The sequence below is a fragment of the Apteryx mantelli genome, chromosome 1 (genome assembly GCF_036417845.1).
Source record: "Apteryx mantelli isolate bAptMan1 chromosome 1, bAptMan1.hap1, whole genome shotgun sequence".
Taxonomy (NCBI): domain Eukaryota; kingdom Metazoa; phylum Chordata; class Aves; order Apterygiformes; family Apterygidae; genus Apteryx; species Apteryx mantelli.
Window position 1 is genome coordinate 104990138 of NC_089978.1, and position 16163 is coordinate 105006300.

The 16163-nt window shown below is 39.8% G+C and overlaps 1 protein-coding gene across 2 annotated transcripts in view; it reads left to right on the forward strand.

Annotated features, from left to right (window-relative positions):
- The window catches only part of URB1 (URB1 ribosome biogenesis homolog), a 58302-nt gene extending 44747 nt beyond the window's left edge, over nt 1-13555 (forward strand). Inside the window, exons 31-39 of one of the 2 annotated variants that reach the window (XM_067299232.1) lie at nt 2385-2545; nt 3095-3206; nt 4559-4665; nt 5204-5347; nt 6083-6192; nt 7460-7636; nt 8580-8821; nt 10563-11165; nt 11811-13555. In XM_067299232.1, the coding sequence (XP_067155333.1) occupies nt 2385-2545; nt 3095-3206; nt 4559-4665; nt 5204-5347; nt 6083-6192; nt 7460-7636; nt 8580-8821; nt 10563-11165; nt 11811-12016 (1862 nt within the window). In that variant the 3' untranslated portion in view covers nt 12017-13555. The remainder of the gene's footprint in view (nt 1-2384; nt 2546-3094; nt 3207-4558; nt 4666-5203; nt 5348-6082; nt 6193-7459; nt 7637-8579; nt 8822-10562; nt 11166-11810) is intronic. The other variant, XM_067299238.1, reaches the window with a different exon arrangement.
- Nucleotides 13556-16163: the final 2608 nt, after the last annotated feature.

A 16163-nucleotide genomic window follows, 5' to 3' on the forward strand; every position in this document is an offset into this window, starting at 1 on the left:
AAGTTTTCCAAATAAATCTTTCTGTGACCAGCATGAACTTTACTGCTGAAGCGAGGACATAGAATTTCATTATGTGATCCCACCCCAGAAAATTATCCACTTTTTCTCTCTAACTGATGTACAGTAGTCATTCCCAAGAGCTCCATTCTGAAGAAGAGCTGTGTGGTGGTTTGCTCTGAAAGGGCATATAGTAAAGATTTGGTCATGTACTGAAGATGGATTGTTGTACAGGTCAGGGCTCTCTGCCAGCTGTGCTTGAGGGGTGGAGAATCCTCTGCAAGCAGACAAACTTCAGATCATCTTTGCATATTCACATGGGTTTGAACAGAACATGTTCCTTTTCCTGTGCATAACTTGCACCCTTGTATCTTGCCTGAGGAGATGGAAATGCGTAGTTGCTTTGCCACAGGCAAAAGATAGGAGAAGGCACATATTAGGTATCTGGGAGCTCTGTTTCTCTTTTTCCTGCCCTGTTTTTGCACACCTCTCTTGCTTTCCCTTTGGCGCTCAGCCAGCGGCCCTGTCCAGTGAATGGAAGTAGAGGAGGGTAGAGCCATATCTGTACAAACTCTGGCGATGTGAGAGGTATCCCATGCTAACAGTTTGGAGGAATCTTTTTGCTCACTAGGAGAGTGACTGAGGTGTTTGAATAGCGCTGGTTAAACATGAAATGCTTTGGTGAGGAGCGTGGTAGGGAAGTGCACAGTAATGGCTAGAATTGAAATAGCTGTGTAAATCTTTTCAGTAAGTGGTTTTTCGTTGCTATTCTGGTGCCTTTGCATGGGTCAGCAGTGGGCTGCTTGGAAGGCACTGTAGGGAGGTTGAGACCTTGCTGTTGCCTGTCCTGTAGCTAGCAGAGCTGAGTGTGAAACTGCCAGGCAGGAGACTGAAGTAGGAGTTCTGGCAGTTGAGGAAGAGACGAAACAGCCCAGCTGTTGGTGTGGGGGCAAAAATAATCTGTGTTTTTTTTCTTTTTTTTTAGGGGTGTGTGTGGTGGTGAGATAGGAAATCAGTGGACCAAATATAGACACTCATCAGTAAGACTAGAATCTCTTTCTTAAATAGAAACATTTGTTTCTGACCTTTAGTTTGAGTTACAAGAAGACATGTGAATATTGTCACTAAACTTAAAGTCAGTACATTTGCACTCTAGCTGGTAAAATAAAACTGAGGTGCTGTCTTTACTGACAAATAGAATAGAAATAGCACAGGAGACAATTTGGAAGTTTTTCATCAAATCATTTCTAGCCATCAGTGGGTAGAAATGGCACAAGCTCTTCAAAACACACAGTCCTTAAATGAGAAACCATCAGTCATGATGACAAAATGCTACAGAAGAGATATGTTAGATTCAAAGGTGCGTTTTCTGTTTGGTTGGTTGCTGTTCATTGCTGGAGGGGGGATCTTATCAATATGTGTAAGTATCTGAAGGGAGGGTGTCAAGAGGATGGGGCCAGACTCTCTTCCATGGTGCCCAGAGATAGAATGAGAGGCAACGGGCACAAACTGAAACACAGGAAGTTCTGTCTGAACATAAGGAAAAACTTCTTTACTGTGAGGGTGACTGAGCACTGGAGCAGGTTGCCCAGAGAGGTTGTGGAGTCTCCATCCTTAGTGATGTTCAAAAGCCATCTGGATAGGGTCCTGTGTAATGTGTTCTAGGTGACCTTGCTTGAGCAGGGGGGTTGGACTAGATGATCTCCTGAAGTCCTTCCAACCTCAACCATTCTGTGATTTTGTTTGTTCCAGAAGGGCGTAGGGGCACAGCTTTGTACTTCAATTAGCATATATCTTGCAGAATTGCTCATGCCTGCACGATAATGATTGGTTATTTTACCCTAGCTAATGTCTTATTTAAGTATTATTCTGTTTTCCACTCTATTACAGAAGCTGTTTAGTGCAGATAGGCTTTCATTGGCTCTGCTGTTCTTTCTTTCAGGCACAGACTATCAAAAGTCCAAAATATTTTGAGGAGGAGAATTCTCCCTCTTGTTCTTCCTAGTGCTTAACATTCCTTGAACAGTGAGATACATGATGTCTTTACAGAACTTCTAACTTTGCATGGTCTACCGGGCAGAATCATATCTGTCTCAGATAATTGAAATTAATTGGCTTAATTTCAGCTCAGATAAATAATTCTTGTTCAGTGATTTGCTGAATGCCTTTGTTAGCAGAAGGAGCCTTCAGCATATGCATTTGCAGTGAAGTAATAATTTATAAAAGTAGATCTAGAAATTGATGTTTATGAATAGAAGTTTTGTTAAGGATTACAGTGCCATGCATGCTCTATGACTTGTGAATTTTATGTACTGTATGTTTTATCTTTCTTTCTCTCTCTCTCTTTCTCCTTTTTTTTTTTTCTTTTCCTTTCTCTTCCCACACAGAGTGTGTAGTGGCATGTCACAAATTTGTAGAAGTCAATGCCCTAGGTCTAACAGTAGCTGCACTTAGCAGCTACGATTCCAATATGAGAGCAGCAGCATATTTTGTCCTGGGTTCCTTTCGTTCTCATCTAGAAGGAGCTCGCTTTCAAGAACAGAAACAGGTAAGATTGAGATAGGCTGATAGTTTACTTCTGTCAGGTCAGACATTTTAGGCCATGGACTCTTATGGGAAAGTCACTGCCTTACTCATCTGTCCACCTGTATATCATGAGAGAGCCAGTCAGGACCTCATTCAGTATCTGTGATCTTACAGGCACTGACAAAACTGCAATTGTGCTGTGTGCACACTGCCCCCGGTTTAAGCAATTACCAATTCTAATAAACCAATATGTATGAGATTGCTAAATTAATATGTTGATTTTTTTAAGAAGCTTTTTATCCTCTATACCATTGTTTCTTTTTCCTTTGTGTTTGTTCCAGCTGTAATCAATGGGCAGAAAAAAGGGAAAAATTGTGTGAAATGTGAAATGCTTAGCAACTTGATTCATAGGAATGGAATTCCTGTCAGTTCCTATAATTCCAATGGGACTGGCATTTGATTTATGACCTGTGAAATATCATAAAAGCTTATTTCTGTATTCACACTCTCCTGTTGTAAGTTTTTGAGTTATGGTGCAAGCACTTTTCTCACATGGGTTCTTGTGCTGCAGTTGCTGTATCTCATGGATGCTGTGCAAAATGGAATCAGGCAGCAGAACCTCAGATTTACCTTCTCCTTAACCCTCTACGTTGCTCGTGTAGCACAGCAGATGCTGAAGCCAGGTACTGTAATCTAATGTGCATATTGAACTCCTGGAGTGTTTAACAGGAGAGAGTAGCTGTGCATGGAGCGATGTCCTTGAGTGATAACTGCAGGATGCAGTAGCTGTGAGTGTGGTAGCAGTCATGAGTACTCTTTCCCGTGTTTCAAGAAAAAACTTTGAATGCTTGTGTATAGTGCCTTACTGGGAAGTGGGAAGTGTCATGCTTTGTGTGCAGAACAGTGGTTAACCATCACAGATGAAGCCTCTGCCTCCTAGTAATTTTGAGGTACAGCTGAGTACAGGACTGGCTGAGTGAAACTGAGTCCTGTTAGGCAGATAAAAGTAGGTTGGTCTGAGTCCCCTTTTGTCTTTAGACACTGAATCGATGTAAATCACTGTTGTGAAGGAGAATCATAGAATCGGGGAATAATTCAGGTTGGAAGGGACCTTGTGAGGTCTGTAGTTAGACCTCTTGACCAAAGCAGGGTCAGCTATGAGAGCAGACCAGGTTGCTTAGGGCTTTGTCCAGACTGATCTTGGAAAACCTCCAAGATGGGGACAGTACAGTACCTCTGGGCGACCAGTTCTGCTGCCTGCCTGTCCCCATGGGGAAGAAGATTTTCCTTGTGCCTGGTCTGAACCTCTCTTGTTTCAGCTTATGCCTATTGCCTCTTTCATCCTCCCACAACCTTTTATATGCCATGTACAAGCCCTCTGGGAGGTTTGCATGAGTAACTACACCTGAAGTTCTGGCCTTTAAACACATTTGTCTAGGAGGCATTGATGTGGCATGTGGTGCTACCTCTCCCATTTGTTCAGTAACACTTTACTCATATTATTTACCTATTTCATGAGTTACAGCTGCTGCCTCAGGGATATGAGGTGTTTATGAATGTGCATAGGACTGGATTGAACATGTCCGTGAGGCAGTCTCTAGTCAGATACATGGTTTGCCCTTGGAAAGATTCCTGACCAGACTTAAGCAGCTGTGAGAAAACGCTTCTGGATTTGAATTTCCCCTTGAAATCCCCTGGCCCAGCTCAAAGTTGTCTCTTAACTTCACAGCAGACTTCTGTTTTTGAATGAAGTAAGATACTTTTTGTTTGCTGAAACCTGAGCTGCACTGAATGTTCATCTTGTCACCTGCTTTGGGCATTCCCTGAATGAGCTTTTCATTTTGGGGAAGAGAAGGATGGCCAACGATATAATCGGCCTTATAGCACAAAGCCTTCTCTCTGTCATAAACACACTGTTCTGACAGCTAGCTGAGACACTGGAAAATACAGGTTCTGTGTTTTTTTTTTTTTTTCTGCATGGTTCTGTTTTGTGGCCATTGTCCTCCTCCACAATAACCACTGTTTCTTTTCACAGAGGAGCACATGTACACCAAGATAAACAGATTCCTTCTGTCACACCAGTATTTGGACCTGAGGAAAGTACCAGGGTTTTTTCAGCTTTTCTACAGCTTTGATTTGGAGGTAATGTAAGAAACACATCATAGGTCTTCAGTAATTCTTCAGAAAATAATAGAAAAAAAGCCATAAAAATGCAATCAAACCTTATTCTTTCATGGGTAATTAATCAGAGATATCTTTGTTTTGTTTTATATTATATGATTTGGAAGTATTCTCTTTTTTGGAGGAGTTTTAATAGTAGCACATAATAAAACCATGAGGTGTGCTGCATGTACAGTATAAACACAACAAACAACTTCTGTCCCAGCTAGCTTACATTCATGTTTGAGTTTAGAATATTAAAGTTGAGTTCAACTGAAGTATTTTAGAAATATCAACCTTTTAAGTTCCATTATCAGAGCATATTTAGGCTACAGAGTAACTGATCCTGATGTATTTTGTTACTGATTAAATTTGATAGGGATAAAAGTTGAGAAGTCTGGAAGAAGCTGTTGAGTGCTGTGCTGGTAATTCCAGGAAATCAGTGTGTTGTGCTTATGCTCTTATGAGCATGCGTTGTATTGAAATGTCTTGACATTGGTATTTTTCTTGTGGCTTCTAGCACAAAACAGAGCGTGAATGGGTTCTTAGGCTCCTTGGAGAAGGGCTGCGTGATAAATACTGCTATCAACTTTATGACTACCAAAGGATTTTCCATGTCATTCTTTCCTTTTTCAACAGTCCCCTGTGTGATGAGGACTCTCAGGTAGGTATTTAAGCAAACAAACAAAAAATGCTATGGTTTGGAGATCTTAAACGCATAAAAAGCAGAAAGGAGCAGCTGACTCTTCCCTTTCCCTCTTGAAAACCTGTTCCTTGTTGATTATGTATGTGGGGATGGGGAAAATATCTATTATATCAAGTCAGTGAGTCACATTCTTTGCCACTGAAATTGGGACAGGTCCATGCCATCATGAAGCTTCACTCATGTTCATCAGCTGATAGTCTGGCTCTACAACCTTATTTCCACTGCTTCATGGAAAATATTGCAGAAACAACAGTTTTGCACATATGGTCAGAGCTTTTTTTAGGTCTGTTTGTTGCCTATCCAGCATGTTACATGTACCGTGCTTATTAGGAAGAACGGTTCACTAGTCAGAAGCCTTCATGTTCACAAGCTTCCACCCAGGGAAATCTAAACTCTTTAGAGTGTCTCAATTAGGTGTCAAAATCTTGGCTAAAGACAGAAAATTGTTTTGCTACCTAAGGACTTTGTCTTTTTGATAGTGTCTGGGCGTGTGTAAAGCCTTGAAAAGAAAATGTCTTTTGTTCCCTGGGGTTGCTAAGAACATATGATGTTTGGTAATACATTTTACCTTTTATTTGATTAGGTTCCGGATACAGTCAGATTGCTAATTATATCCTTCCAAAACATTGATAGTAATTAGATCTTGACTATATTCTAATTCTGTAAAAGAACGAATTGTATTTTCTATTTCAGAATCACATTCTGGAGATATTACAAAATGCTGCCCGTGTCACCAAAGCTGCCTATGAACTGATACAAGACCACAGCCTCCTAACCTGGATACTGCATATCTTGGAGAAAAGGTGACAAAGGAAATATTGGTGAAATGGGAACAACACTACTGTTTGCACATGGGAAACAGTTATGCAATGGACTATGAAAACAAGGGCACAGATATGGAGATGGCCTATCAGCAGTTGTGATAGTTGGCACCTATCTGCTGTACTGGCAGAACTTGCCCTACTCTAAAGTGTTCCCTAATGTTTCTCAGAACATAATCAAGGTGCTTTCAGGTTGTAGTAGGAGGGGTGATGGTGGGGGGGAGGTTCATGGTTTTGATAACACTTTCTTGAAAATCTTAGAAAACAAAATAGCACCTTATTTTATTTTGTGTACTTTTCGTTTTTATTACCCACAATCCACATCCTGTCATAGGACCTCCTACAAAGAACTTGGCACGATAATGAATTTGAGCTGGCTATAACATTCCTCCCCCCACTCCTTCTTCCTCCTCTTGCCTTTCCCTCAATATGTGTATGTCCATACACACACAGATGCCTTTTGCATGGATTTTCCTGACAGATTCAAGCAAGGTGTCAGGATTCTGCACTGTGACCAGTCAGAACAGGTTCCCAGTGAGCACCCACAGTGGGCACAGCAGAATGTGCACAGTTCCTGAGAGCTGAGAGTAGGGACAGCTGATGCTCCCCTATTGTGTGCCTCTCTTTGCACCCATTTGGAAATGAAAAAGCCTAGATTTGGCCTTGACACCCAATACTTATTTTGTGATCAGACTTCTGAGGAGAATTTTTCTTGCATTCTCTGTGCAAAATCATGATTGATTTTTCTTTTCATTAGAATAACAAAGTAAATATGGCTCCTGATACTGTACTGTAAGCATTGCTGTTATTAAGTAAAGTCTTACCAACATCAGAAATTCTAAACTGTAAGGGAGCAAGCTGTCTTGAACAGTAATTGCTTTAAAGAAATGGTGGTGATGTTTGCAATTTAATGGATTGCTTTGGAAAGCTATTCACACATAAAGAAGCAAGTCAGAAGTCGCTAGTCTCTTGCAGGAGCTGTGATGCAATACTGTGTTTCCCCACCCGCAGGGTGGTAGCCGGGCAGGAGGTGCTGGTTGCTCTTTGTCTGGGGAAGGGCTTCGAAGGGCTGCTCTCCTGTGCCCTGATGAGGGGTGGGGTGGGGAGGGGGGGGTCTGGCTGCAAGGCACCTGCTGCCATTCACAGCTCCAAACATGCACTTGATTATGCCCCCCTATAGGAGATGGATGGGTTCATGACTAGGATCTGCCTTTTATATGGGTATGTGTTGCTTTGTTTTGTTTTGCAGGTTTCTGGAAAATAAGATGTTAAATAAAATCATTTCCTTAGTCCAAGCTCTGTGGGTAACAAATTTAGGAGGCAAGAGAGAAAGCAAGAAAGAGCCCCAGGAGAACAGGAAGTTTCTTCCTATTCAGCTTATAAATGAATTTCTGTATGTTTTGATCACATTGGTCAAACACATTCGGTAAGTCTTTTTTTAATCAATTTGCAGGTCATCCTCTGTCTTGTCTGAAACTTACTAAGGACAGAAGAATGTCTCCATCTCTGATAGTTTAATGCTTTTTTTTTTTCTTTTTTTTCCCCCTTCAGTATGAATGTTGACTGGTGAATCTTGATGAGTTTTTTTTGACAGGAAGATTTAGCAGTTTAAATATATTGGAAATAACAGGACAGCTGACACACTGTGTCAAGTTCCACATCCTTAATTATTGGCTGTTTTTAAGCTGCTGTGATATATATTACTTTTTTTTCCTTCTGGATTAGAGCCTGTGGTCAGCAACACTATTTACTGCAAGGACTTAACATGTTTCCCAAGCTTTAGTCCCTTTCTGTGCCTGAACAATACCTACAAATTGTACAAAGAGTAATTGTGCCAAGTTCTATATGAAAATGTTAAATAAGAGGTCAGTCTTTTCTTATGTAACACAATTAACCTGTCTAAATGCAGCAGTGGCAGAGAGCAATTGAAGCCTGGACAGTAACGAGCAGATGGGTAACCAGTTCTGCTTGGGTTCATAATAGCATGGGCAGCTCTTCATGCAGACAAGGATTGCCACTGCCTGGACAAGCTACATTTATTTTTTTTTCCTCCTCAAAGTTCTGACAATTCATGCAAAGTGAAGAAGTGTAGCTAAAGCTCCAGACCTCTGACCCCTTCTGTGTGTGTCATCTGCCCTTGGCCTTTACAGGCAGAAGGCAAAGGCTATATTACATTGTTTGTTCTGCCAAACATGGATGGAGTGAAGCACTGGGGATTCAATGGTAATGGAAGTAATTCAGTGGCATCCTGAGAAACAAGTTTCCATGTCTAGAGAACTGTAAGGAGAAAAACCTGTACTTATTTTATTAGCATGCAGAAAAAAACCCACATTAGTTAATTTTTGACATTGTTTTTCTTATTTTAACAGGACTAATTTAGATCTAGCCAAACTGACTCAGTTTTTCAGTACACTGAATTCTGTGCTGGGGTATCATGCTGTAGTTGTTGAGGCCTTCAAAGAAATGAACCGGTTCACTGTGAATGACAGTGTTCTCTCCAGCAAGGAGATCCTGCTGCTGTTGCATAAGTGGAGCATCATTGAAAAAGACCTGCAGGTTCAGGATGATGTGCAGAGTCTTGCTCAAAAATACCGAATCAAAGAATTGCTCAGTAAGTACTAACAATATTTGCTTAAGAGAAGTAATATTGTTGAAACTGTGATAGGCTAACCATAAAAGTGAGGCAAAATTTTTAGAAAAAAACATTGATATAGCTTGGGGGAGGAGGAATGGATGGAAAGCACTTTTTCAGGTTTTTATTGCAGTGATTTTTAACTTTAACACAATTCTGGAAGCTTTGGAGAAATACAATTTTAAAAAGGGAAAGAGTTTTAAAATAAAACTTAGCTACAGATCTAGCAGCAGGCTTTAAAAATTGTATTCTCAAAAAAAAACCTTTAAAAAATGGTATTTGGAGGCTTTGTGCTCAAAGCCTTGAACCGTTCTGAGCGTGAATGGGGATCTGAAAGTGAAACTTAAGTAAAAATTGGCAGTAAAACAAGAAAAAATGAAAGAGTTAATTTTTTTCATTGTTGTCAGCGTTGGAAGAAATAGCAAAAAACCCCCAACATTTAGACTTGTATGACTTCTGTCTTGTTGAGTAATCTCTGTGAATAAAATGTATAAGGAAATTTGTAGTAGGAGGTGTTAAACAATGTTGCTTTCCTGCAAGTCTAACAACTGCTCTTGGTGTACATTATAACCTTCAATAGGTTTCTTTTGCTGTTCTGAATCAGTTAAACTAATTATTAAAGGATCATTGTATTTAAGGAATATACTATAAAAGCTTTAGTTTTTTTCTAAAATTTTCCACAGTCTCTTAATGTGTTTTTGAGGATTTTTAGAGTTACTCTAGCAACATCTATAATTTACTGTATCAATAGTTTAAAAAAAAAAAAAAGGCAAAAAAAAGCGCTGTTGTTCCAGTCCTTAGCAGCTTATAAAACAGCTACAAAAACTGGTCCTATCTGAAATTTTATTTTTAAGGTTACCTTTCAAGAGTTGTCTTCTTCCCCCGCCACGCCACTCCTGGAAAAAAAATACTGAAATCTGTTTGGTTCTTTTTTTTTTTTTTTTTAAGTTGCAGGAGTGCAACGTAATTGAAGCTTCTAATGATTTCCTCAGTGACTCCTCAAAAATAGATTGCTATAAAACACTCTGCTCAATATGGTGGTGGTAGAATAAAGCACCATTGCTTTTTGGGAGCTTTGCTGCTCCCATGACACAAGCAGCGTCTAACTGAGGGTGGCTCTGCATTACAAAGTTGAACTGACCTAGCGATTCACCTGAAATGTGAAAATTTATGTGCTCTTGATTGACATCACCATAGCAGCCAGACTGTCAGCTAGGAAGCGGCTGTGCTGAAGCTGAAGGAAGGCTGACTTTGCTGGTTTAGCTTGTGTCATTCAAAAGCAAAGTAGCTGTGCTGGTGTCTCCTTCTGTAGGGAGGCATGTGCTATGCCTCTGCCAGCCCAAACAATAGTGGTCTGAAAATTTCTCACAGCCTGTGTAAATAATGTAGCCTTACTGATAAAACTGCATCTTGTGGACCTGTAAAATACTACCTTGGCTGTACTGCGTTTTGGGTCAGGGCCTTGGCAGCATTATTGTTCACCTCAAGGTTATGAGGTCCAGTTCAGTAACGTGTTTCAGCCTGTGAGTTACTGGGAGACTGTAGCTGATTCCCATTCACTCTGATTTACACAGGCTTTATTAAACTGCTAAATGAGGCCAGTACTTATCCTCTTAGCAGCTAAAACAATGTGTGGTGCCATCTTTGCTGCATAATTTTGTACAAAGAAAATGCTTTGAAGTACCTGGGGTTTTTTTTGCTCTTGTTTTTCTTCTTATAGAAAATATTAAAGAAAAGAACAAATCTCAAGCCTCATTTCATGCATATCATCACATTCGGAAAAAAAATGAGATAGAAGGAGAAGACGACACTGATGCAGACCTGAAAGTATCTGAGCTGGAGAAGTGCAGAGAGCACCTGACTTCCATATTTTCACACTGGGAGCCTGTTTTCCCAGCCCTGCCTACCAAACATCCAGAGGAGCCCCTCAAGTTTGTGGACCTTGAAGGTGAAGCAGTCAGTCTTACCTGTGCATCCACTTACATAGTGACTAAATGGCTCATAAAGTCCATGGTTGAGCATAGCCTCAATATGCAGAATGTTTTGTTAACTCTGCAGTGGCTACAGAAATGCATTTTACCACACCCAGAGGCAGTGCAGGAGATTCTTGGGGATGCCACGCTGAGAAACAACATCTTCAAGTTTTACACTCGGATCTGTGAGGCCAGCAATGGGACAGCTGGACACTTGAAAGAACTCTGTTTGTTTAGTTCAATCATGCTTCACCTGATGGATGCTCAGGGCCTGACTAACAACAGCTTTCATGAACTTGTGAAAACATTGTGCCTGTCAGCAATGACGGAAGAGAATGAAAACAAGAAAGGTAACTGATCTTTTCTTTATCACTCTTGTTACAAGGCAGAGGTGCTAATGGTAGAAGGTAGGTAGTTACATGTTTTAATTTCATCAAAACATTCAGATGTTTGCCTTTGTCTTTTGGTGATTATCAATTCAGAAAAAGAAAGTTGTGTCTCTGGTGATACGGATGCATGGGTTTGTAGAACAGAATATGGTTGCACCATAGGAATTTCTGATAGTAAAACAGTCATACTCCCTAAAAGAAACTTTCCTATCTAAGATTAAAAAGTGCTCAGTGAGATATATAAAATGTAACTGCAAGGGGAAAAGTAGTCTGCAACAAGTAAGTCTGTGTGGATTCTAATCTGCACGCTATTCATTGTTATCATTTGATAGCAAAAGCCACTGGTCTGGTTTTAAACCATTTTATTTAAAGATGTTGGAAAGGTCTGCAAAGACGGAACTTTTCTTGTTGTTGTTAGTATGGGGTAGATCATAGGCTTTATATGAGCAAAAAATGCTCGGATCTTCCGTCTAGGAAAAGAATTAGGAAGCTAGTTTAAAACACAGTTCTGGAAGGGTATCTGGTAAAATGGGTTATTTTTGTATAGGTGTTTGGAAATGGAAGAATATCTGTTCTGATTCCTCTTCTCTAATTTTTATTTCACAGCTGTTTGTGTATTCCTGACTTCTGTTTACATTGGGGACATATGGCTGGGAGCACAGGAGCCAGATATGTTAATAACCCATGTCAAACTGATCTACAGCAGCACAGATGATAAATTAAATGATGATGACATGGAAACCCATAAACAAGGAGAAGAAACTATTATGTCTCTTTGCAAAACCCTTTACTTGGCTACATTGGGGCATTAATTCACTGGGCTGACACTTAATCTTTAATGTTATATGCTATGCCATCGTTGCTGTGAGCCATGAAATTCTCTTGAACTGTCCTCCAGACAAATCTAACTTGTTTTGTCATAAAGATCAATATTTTATTACTATGTGCAAACTCAGATGGAGAGACTTCTATTCATCATGTTTCAGTGGAACATTAAAGCCATAATTTCCCTTTTCTTGAGATGAGCAGTATGGGACACTGAATATTATTTATATCAGTTTTATTACAGGCATTTTTAACTTTATGAAGAACCAAAAAAGACTGATCAGTGTATTGCCTCTGGACTCTATTTCAGTCCCCATGTAGTTAAAATCCATCATCTCCCCAATGTAAGATGGAGAAAAAAGACTGCAATACTTCACAATCTGGTATTAAGTGCAAAGGGGGTTTAGCATGATGATTTACTATTTCTTGAAGAACTCTGTTTCTTTCGTGGTACATGATAGCAAAACCAGTATGCATAGAAGACTGTGAACATTGGAATTATGATGGTCTGTGGTTCTTCTTGTTTTTAAATTAAAATGCTTTTGAAAGCATCTGTATCAGAGCTGTTGTGGTTTTATTCTGTCTTTTCTGTTTTTTAATTAAAAACAAAACAAAAAAAACCTGACCATCATCAGTGCTGGAACATACTTGCAGCAAAAACCTATGTTCCCTTCACTCTGAAAGGACCAGAGATGGAATAAAATGCAAATGACTTGCTGCTGATTGATTATACATGTTTTCTGTTGGAAATTCTCTGTGAACTCTGATAAATATTTCTTGAACACTGCCTTGAGGGCAGTTTGACATACCATTCCAAATGTGCAGAGCCTGAATTTGAACCTTTGAAATGTAAAATAGGATTTATTAAACTGACTCATCAATATGTATTGTGCCTAGGTACTTTGTACAAATTCTGTACTGGGGAAAAAATCAGAAATGTACACTCCTTGTGATACTTGTGTATGTTTTTTTAATAAAAGAACGTGAGATGCAAATAATAAGAAATGTTTCTACATGTAAATATTCTTGTTCTCAATCTTAAGACTTGATTTAAAAATCAAAAAAAAAAAAACTTGAAAAAGCTGCAAGCCCATTAGAGGCTGAATTGTTGTATAATATTGGTATAAAATCCCTAGAGTGTGACACAGCAGAAAATTTAATTTACTTCATTAAAAAAAAAAAAGGCAAAATGAAACCAAAGGAGAGCCAAGAGACAGAAGGCAATAGCCAGAGACAGAGCAAAATGGAAAGATGTCTTGTCGCCTCAGCTGACAGGAAAATAAAATATTCGTGGCACATATGGAAAAAATTGTTCAGCTGTCTTGAGGGGACTGGTCACATCTGATGGTGGTTTATCATATGATTTGCTTGAGAGAATAGAAGAAATGTGGAGAATAAAAGAAATGGAAATGTTTCAAACAATGGGGAGACTGCAAAGCAGAAGTACTAAATCCCCTTTCAACTACTTAATAAGTTAGCAAAAAATAAAAACTAAATGCCACAAACCAGCTGTTGGAGACTGCACAGCAGGTTGCAAGCCCAGAACATTTTTAGAGGTGTACCTGTGTGCCTTGTAATACCCTTTCACATGCCCTTTGGCTATGTTCACTTAAAAAAATAAATATTTTTGTAACTCTGGTACCTGCAGGAGCAAAATTCATTTGCTGAAGCTTGATGAGATGGAAGAGTGATTCATGAGTGAAATCCATTTCTGGAAATAGGGGCATCAGATGCAAATACAAATTACATGTGCTCAGACAGGTTTTTGCACACCTTGATATTTCCTTCTGCGGATGGAAATAATGATTTCTGAATGCAGTTTTGTCACTGCTAAAAATAAGATAACTGCCATGTTTATAGCGTGCTTATTTAATGTGATGCAGGATGTTATGGAATGGAAAAGCCGTATGAGGTGTCTGTGACTACAAATAGGGCTAGTCATGCACGTCGGTCAGCTCTCCTCGCAATAGCGTGTGGAAGTCCTGACAAGTTGCATGTGAATCCCCCTAAGTTTTCTGCATACTTAAATGATGGTTTTCTGATGGCCTTAAATATTCCAAAAGGCCAAGTAGTGAGTATTTTCTCCCTGACTTTTAATGTTTTATTAGTATCTCTAACGTCACCATTATCAAAGTATTCAGGGGAGGAAAGGATTGTTCATATACGGGTTCTTTTCCTCCTTTTTATGGTAGTTTTGGAAACGGAGAAAAAAATAATGCAAATAAGCTGACAATGCTACTAGCCTGTCCTATCAGTTCATGTGTGCTTAGCAGTAGAAAGAATGTAGCTCTGCATGTGGGAACTTTAAGATTTAATCTCACTGCCTCTGTGAGCTTCAATATATTCTAGTAACATGGCAATTAAAAGATTATTATGAGGTACTTTCGGACTGACTTAATGGTCAAATATCTTTAAAAAACATAGATGATTTGTGTGTGTGAATTACTGCCAATGTATTATCAATGCATTTTAATAATTTACATAGATGGAGAGCCATTACTTTAAGAAATTAAGCTTGAATACTTACGATAAATTGCAGAGAGGATTCAGAAATGCAAAATGTGCCCCATATATGGACTTAGGTTTTGAAACAAGAAGTTTCTATGATTTAATACAAGTTACTCACTTTGATGTTATTCTTATGATGAGAACCACATGGCTAAAACTCCAGAGAGCTCTGCAGTAGGCCCAGCAGCCTGCCCTCACAGAAGTCATTGTAGGGACAGGCCTTTCTAAAATCTTTTTCTCAAAATTCTCAAAACATTAGTGAAATCAATAGCCAAGTGTATACGTTGTACATGGTTCTTAGAACGTACTTGCAGTTTTGAGCTGTGGGCTGGGGCTTCTCAGTGTTTGCAGTGGACCTCAGGAAGGCTTGGCCTTGTGGTGGGCTGCTGGTGCTCAGGTGAGGACACGTCTGACGTGTTAGCAGAAAAGGACTTTACGTAGCAGAGCAATGGAGCAGAAGGAGGTAGTGTTTGTGGGAGAAGCATTTGGGGGGAACATTTTTATGGAAGTCAGCTTTGTCTTTGAACCAGCTGCATGTGTTAATTTGGGTCACGCTTGGCAACTGATGGATGTAGCAATTCAGCAGACCATGAATCCCACAAATTAGAGGGAGAAGGAGCGGTGTATGTTAACAGAGGAGTCTGGGGGGAAGGGCAAATAAGTACCCACTGGGAAGAGTACTGGAAATGCCTTGAAATTGGTATATATGGAAGTGTCAAGGAAGAAAATGCATTTGTCTTCCTCACATTCCCCTCCTCCTGAGTTAGATATTATAAGATAGGTTTGTATTTTGAGCATTATTTATTACTGTTTATATACTTCATGCTGTATGCCCTCCATGGTTGGTTTGTTTTGCCTGCAAGTTATTTTCTCTGTTTTGTCTTTAAAAAATAGTAATAATAATCTATTTTTTTGATTTCTAAGCTGTTGTGAATAGTTCCAGATAATTTTAAAGGAAATAAATAAAAAGTCTTTTCAGTGGCTATGCACTTCGAATCATGTTCCAATGCAACTAATAAAAGAACACTAGTGGTTATGAATGGGAGTATTAACCTGTTTCAGAAATCCCCTTTGAATCCATTTGTAGAAAAAGAGGTTCTTGAAACAAGGTGTTAGAGTCTGCCATTAGCCAGTGAGGAGGACTCTGGAGCAGGCCATGCAGGGAGGCTGTGCAGTCTTGTTGCTGGAGAGGTTTTTTAGATCAAGGTAGAGAAGCGCGACAGGAACGACTGAAGTGCAGTTGGTGTGGCCTCGAGAAGGAGAACGGGCTGAGATGATGAGGTCTCCTTCAGGCTCTCTTCAAGACTCTGTGCATTCCACTGGGGTTACAGGGAGATGCAACTAGCAGTAGGACAACTGGTGCCAATGAGGGAAAAATGCTCACCCCTTTGAAAGCAGTGGAGTTTCGTTGTTAAGTAGAACTCTGTCAGGATTTTGCCATGAATGTTGATTCATGTCTCTTGTGGGCGCTACCTCAGCTCTAGCAAAGAGTAAGCATATCTGAGGGAAGGGGAAGGCTGGTGTGGCCGTCTGGGTTGACTAATGGGAAATTTTGGCTCTTTGATATTTCTCTGTCTACGTTGCCTCTTCTGTTCCTGCAGCCTTCCCTCATTTTCTCCACCTGTC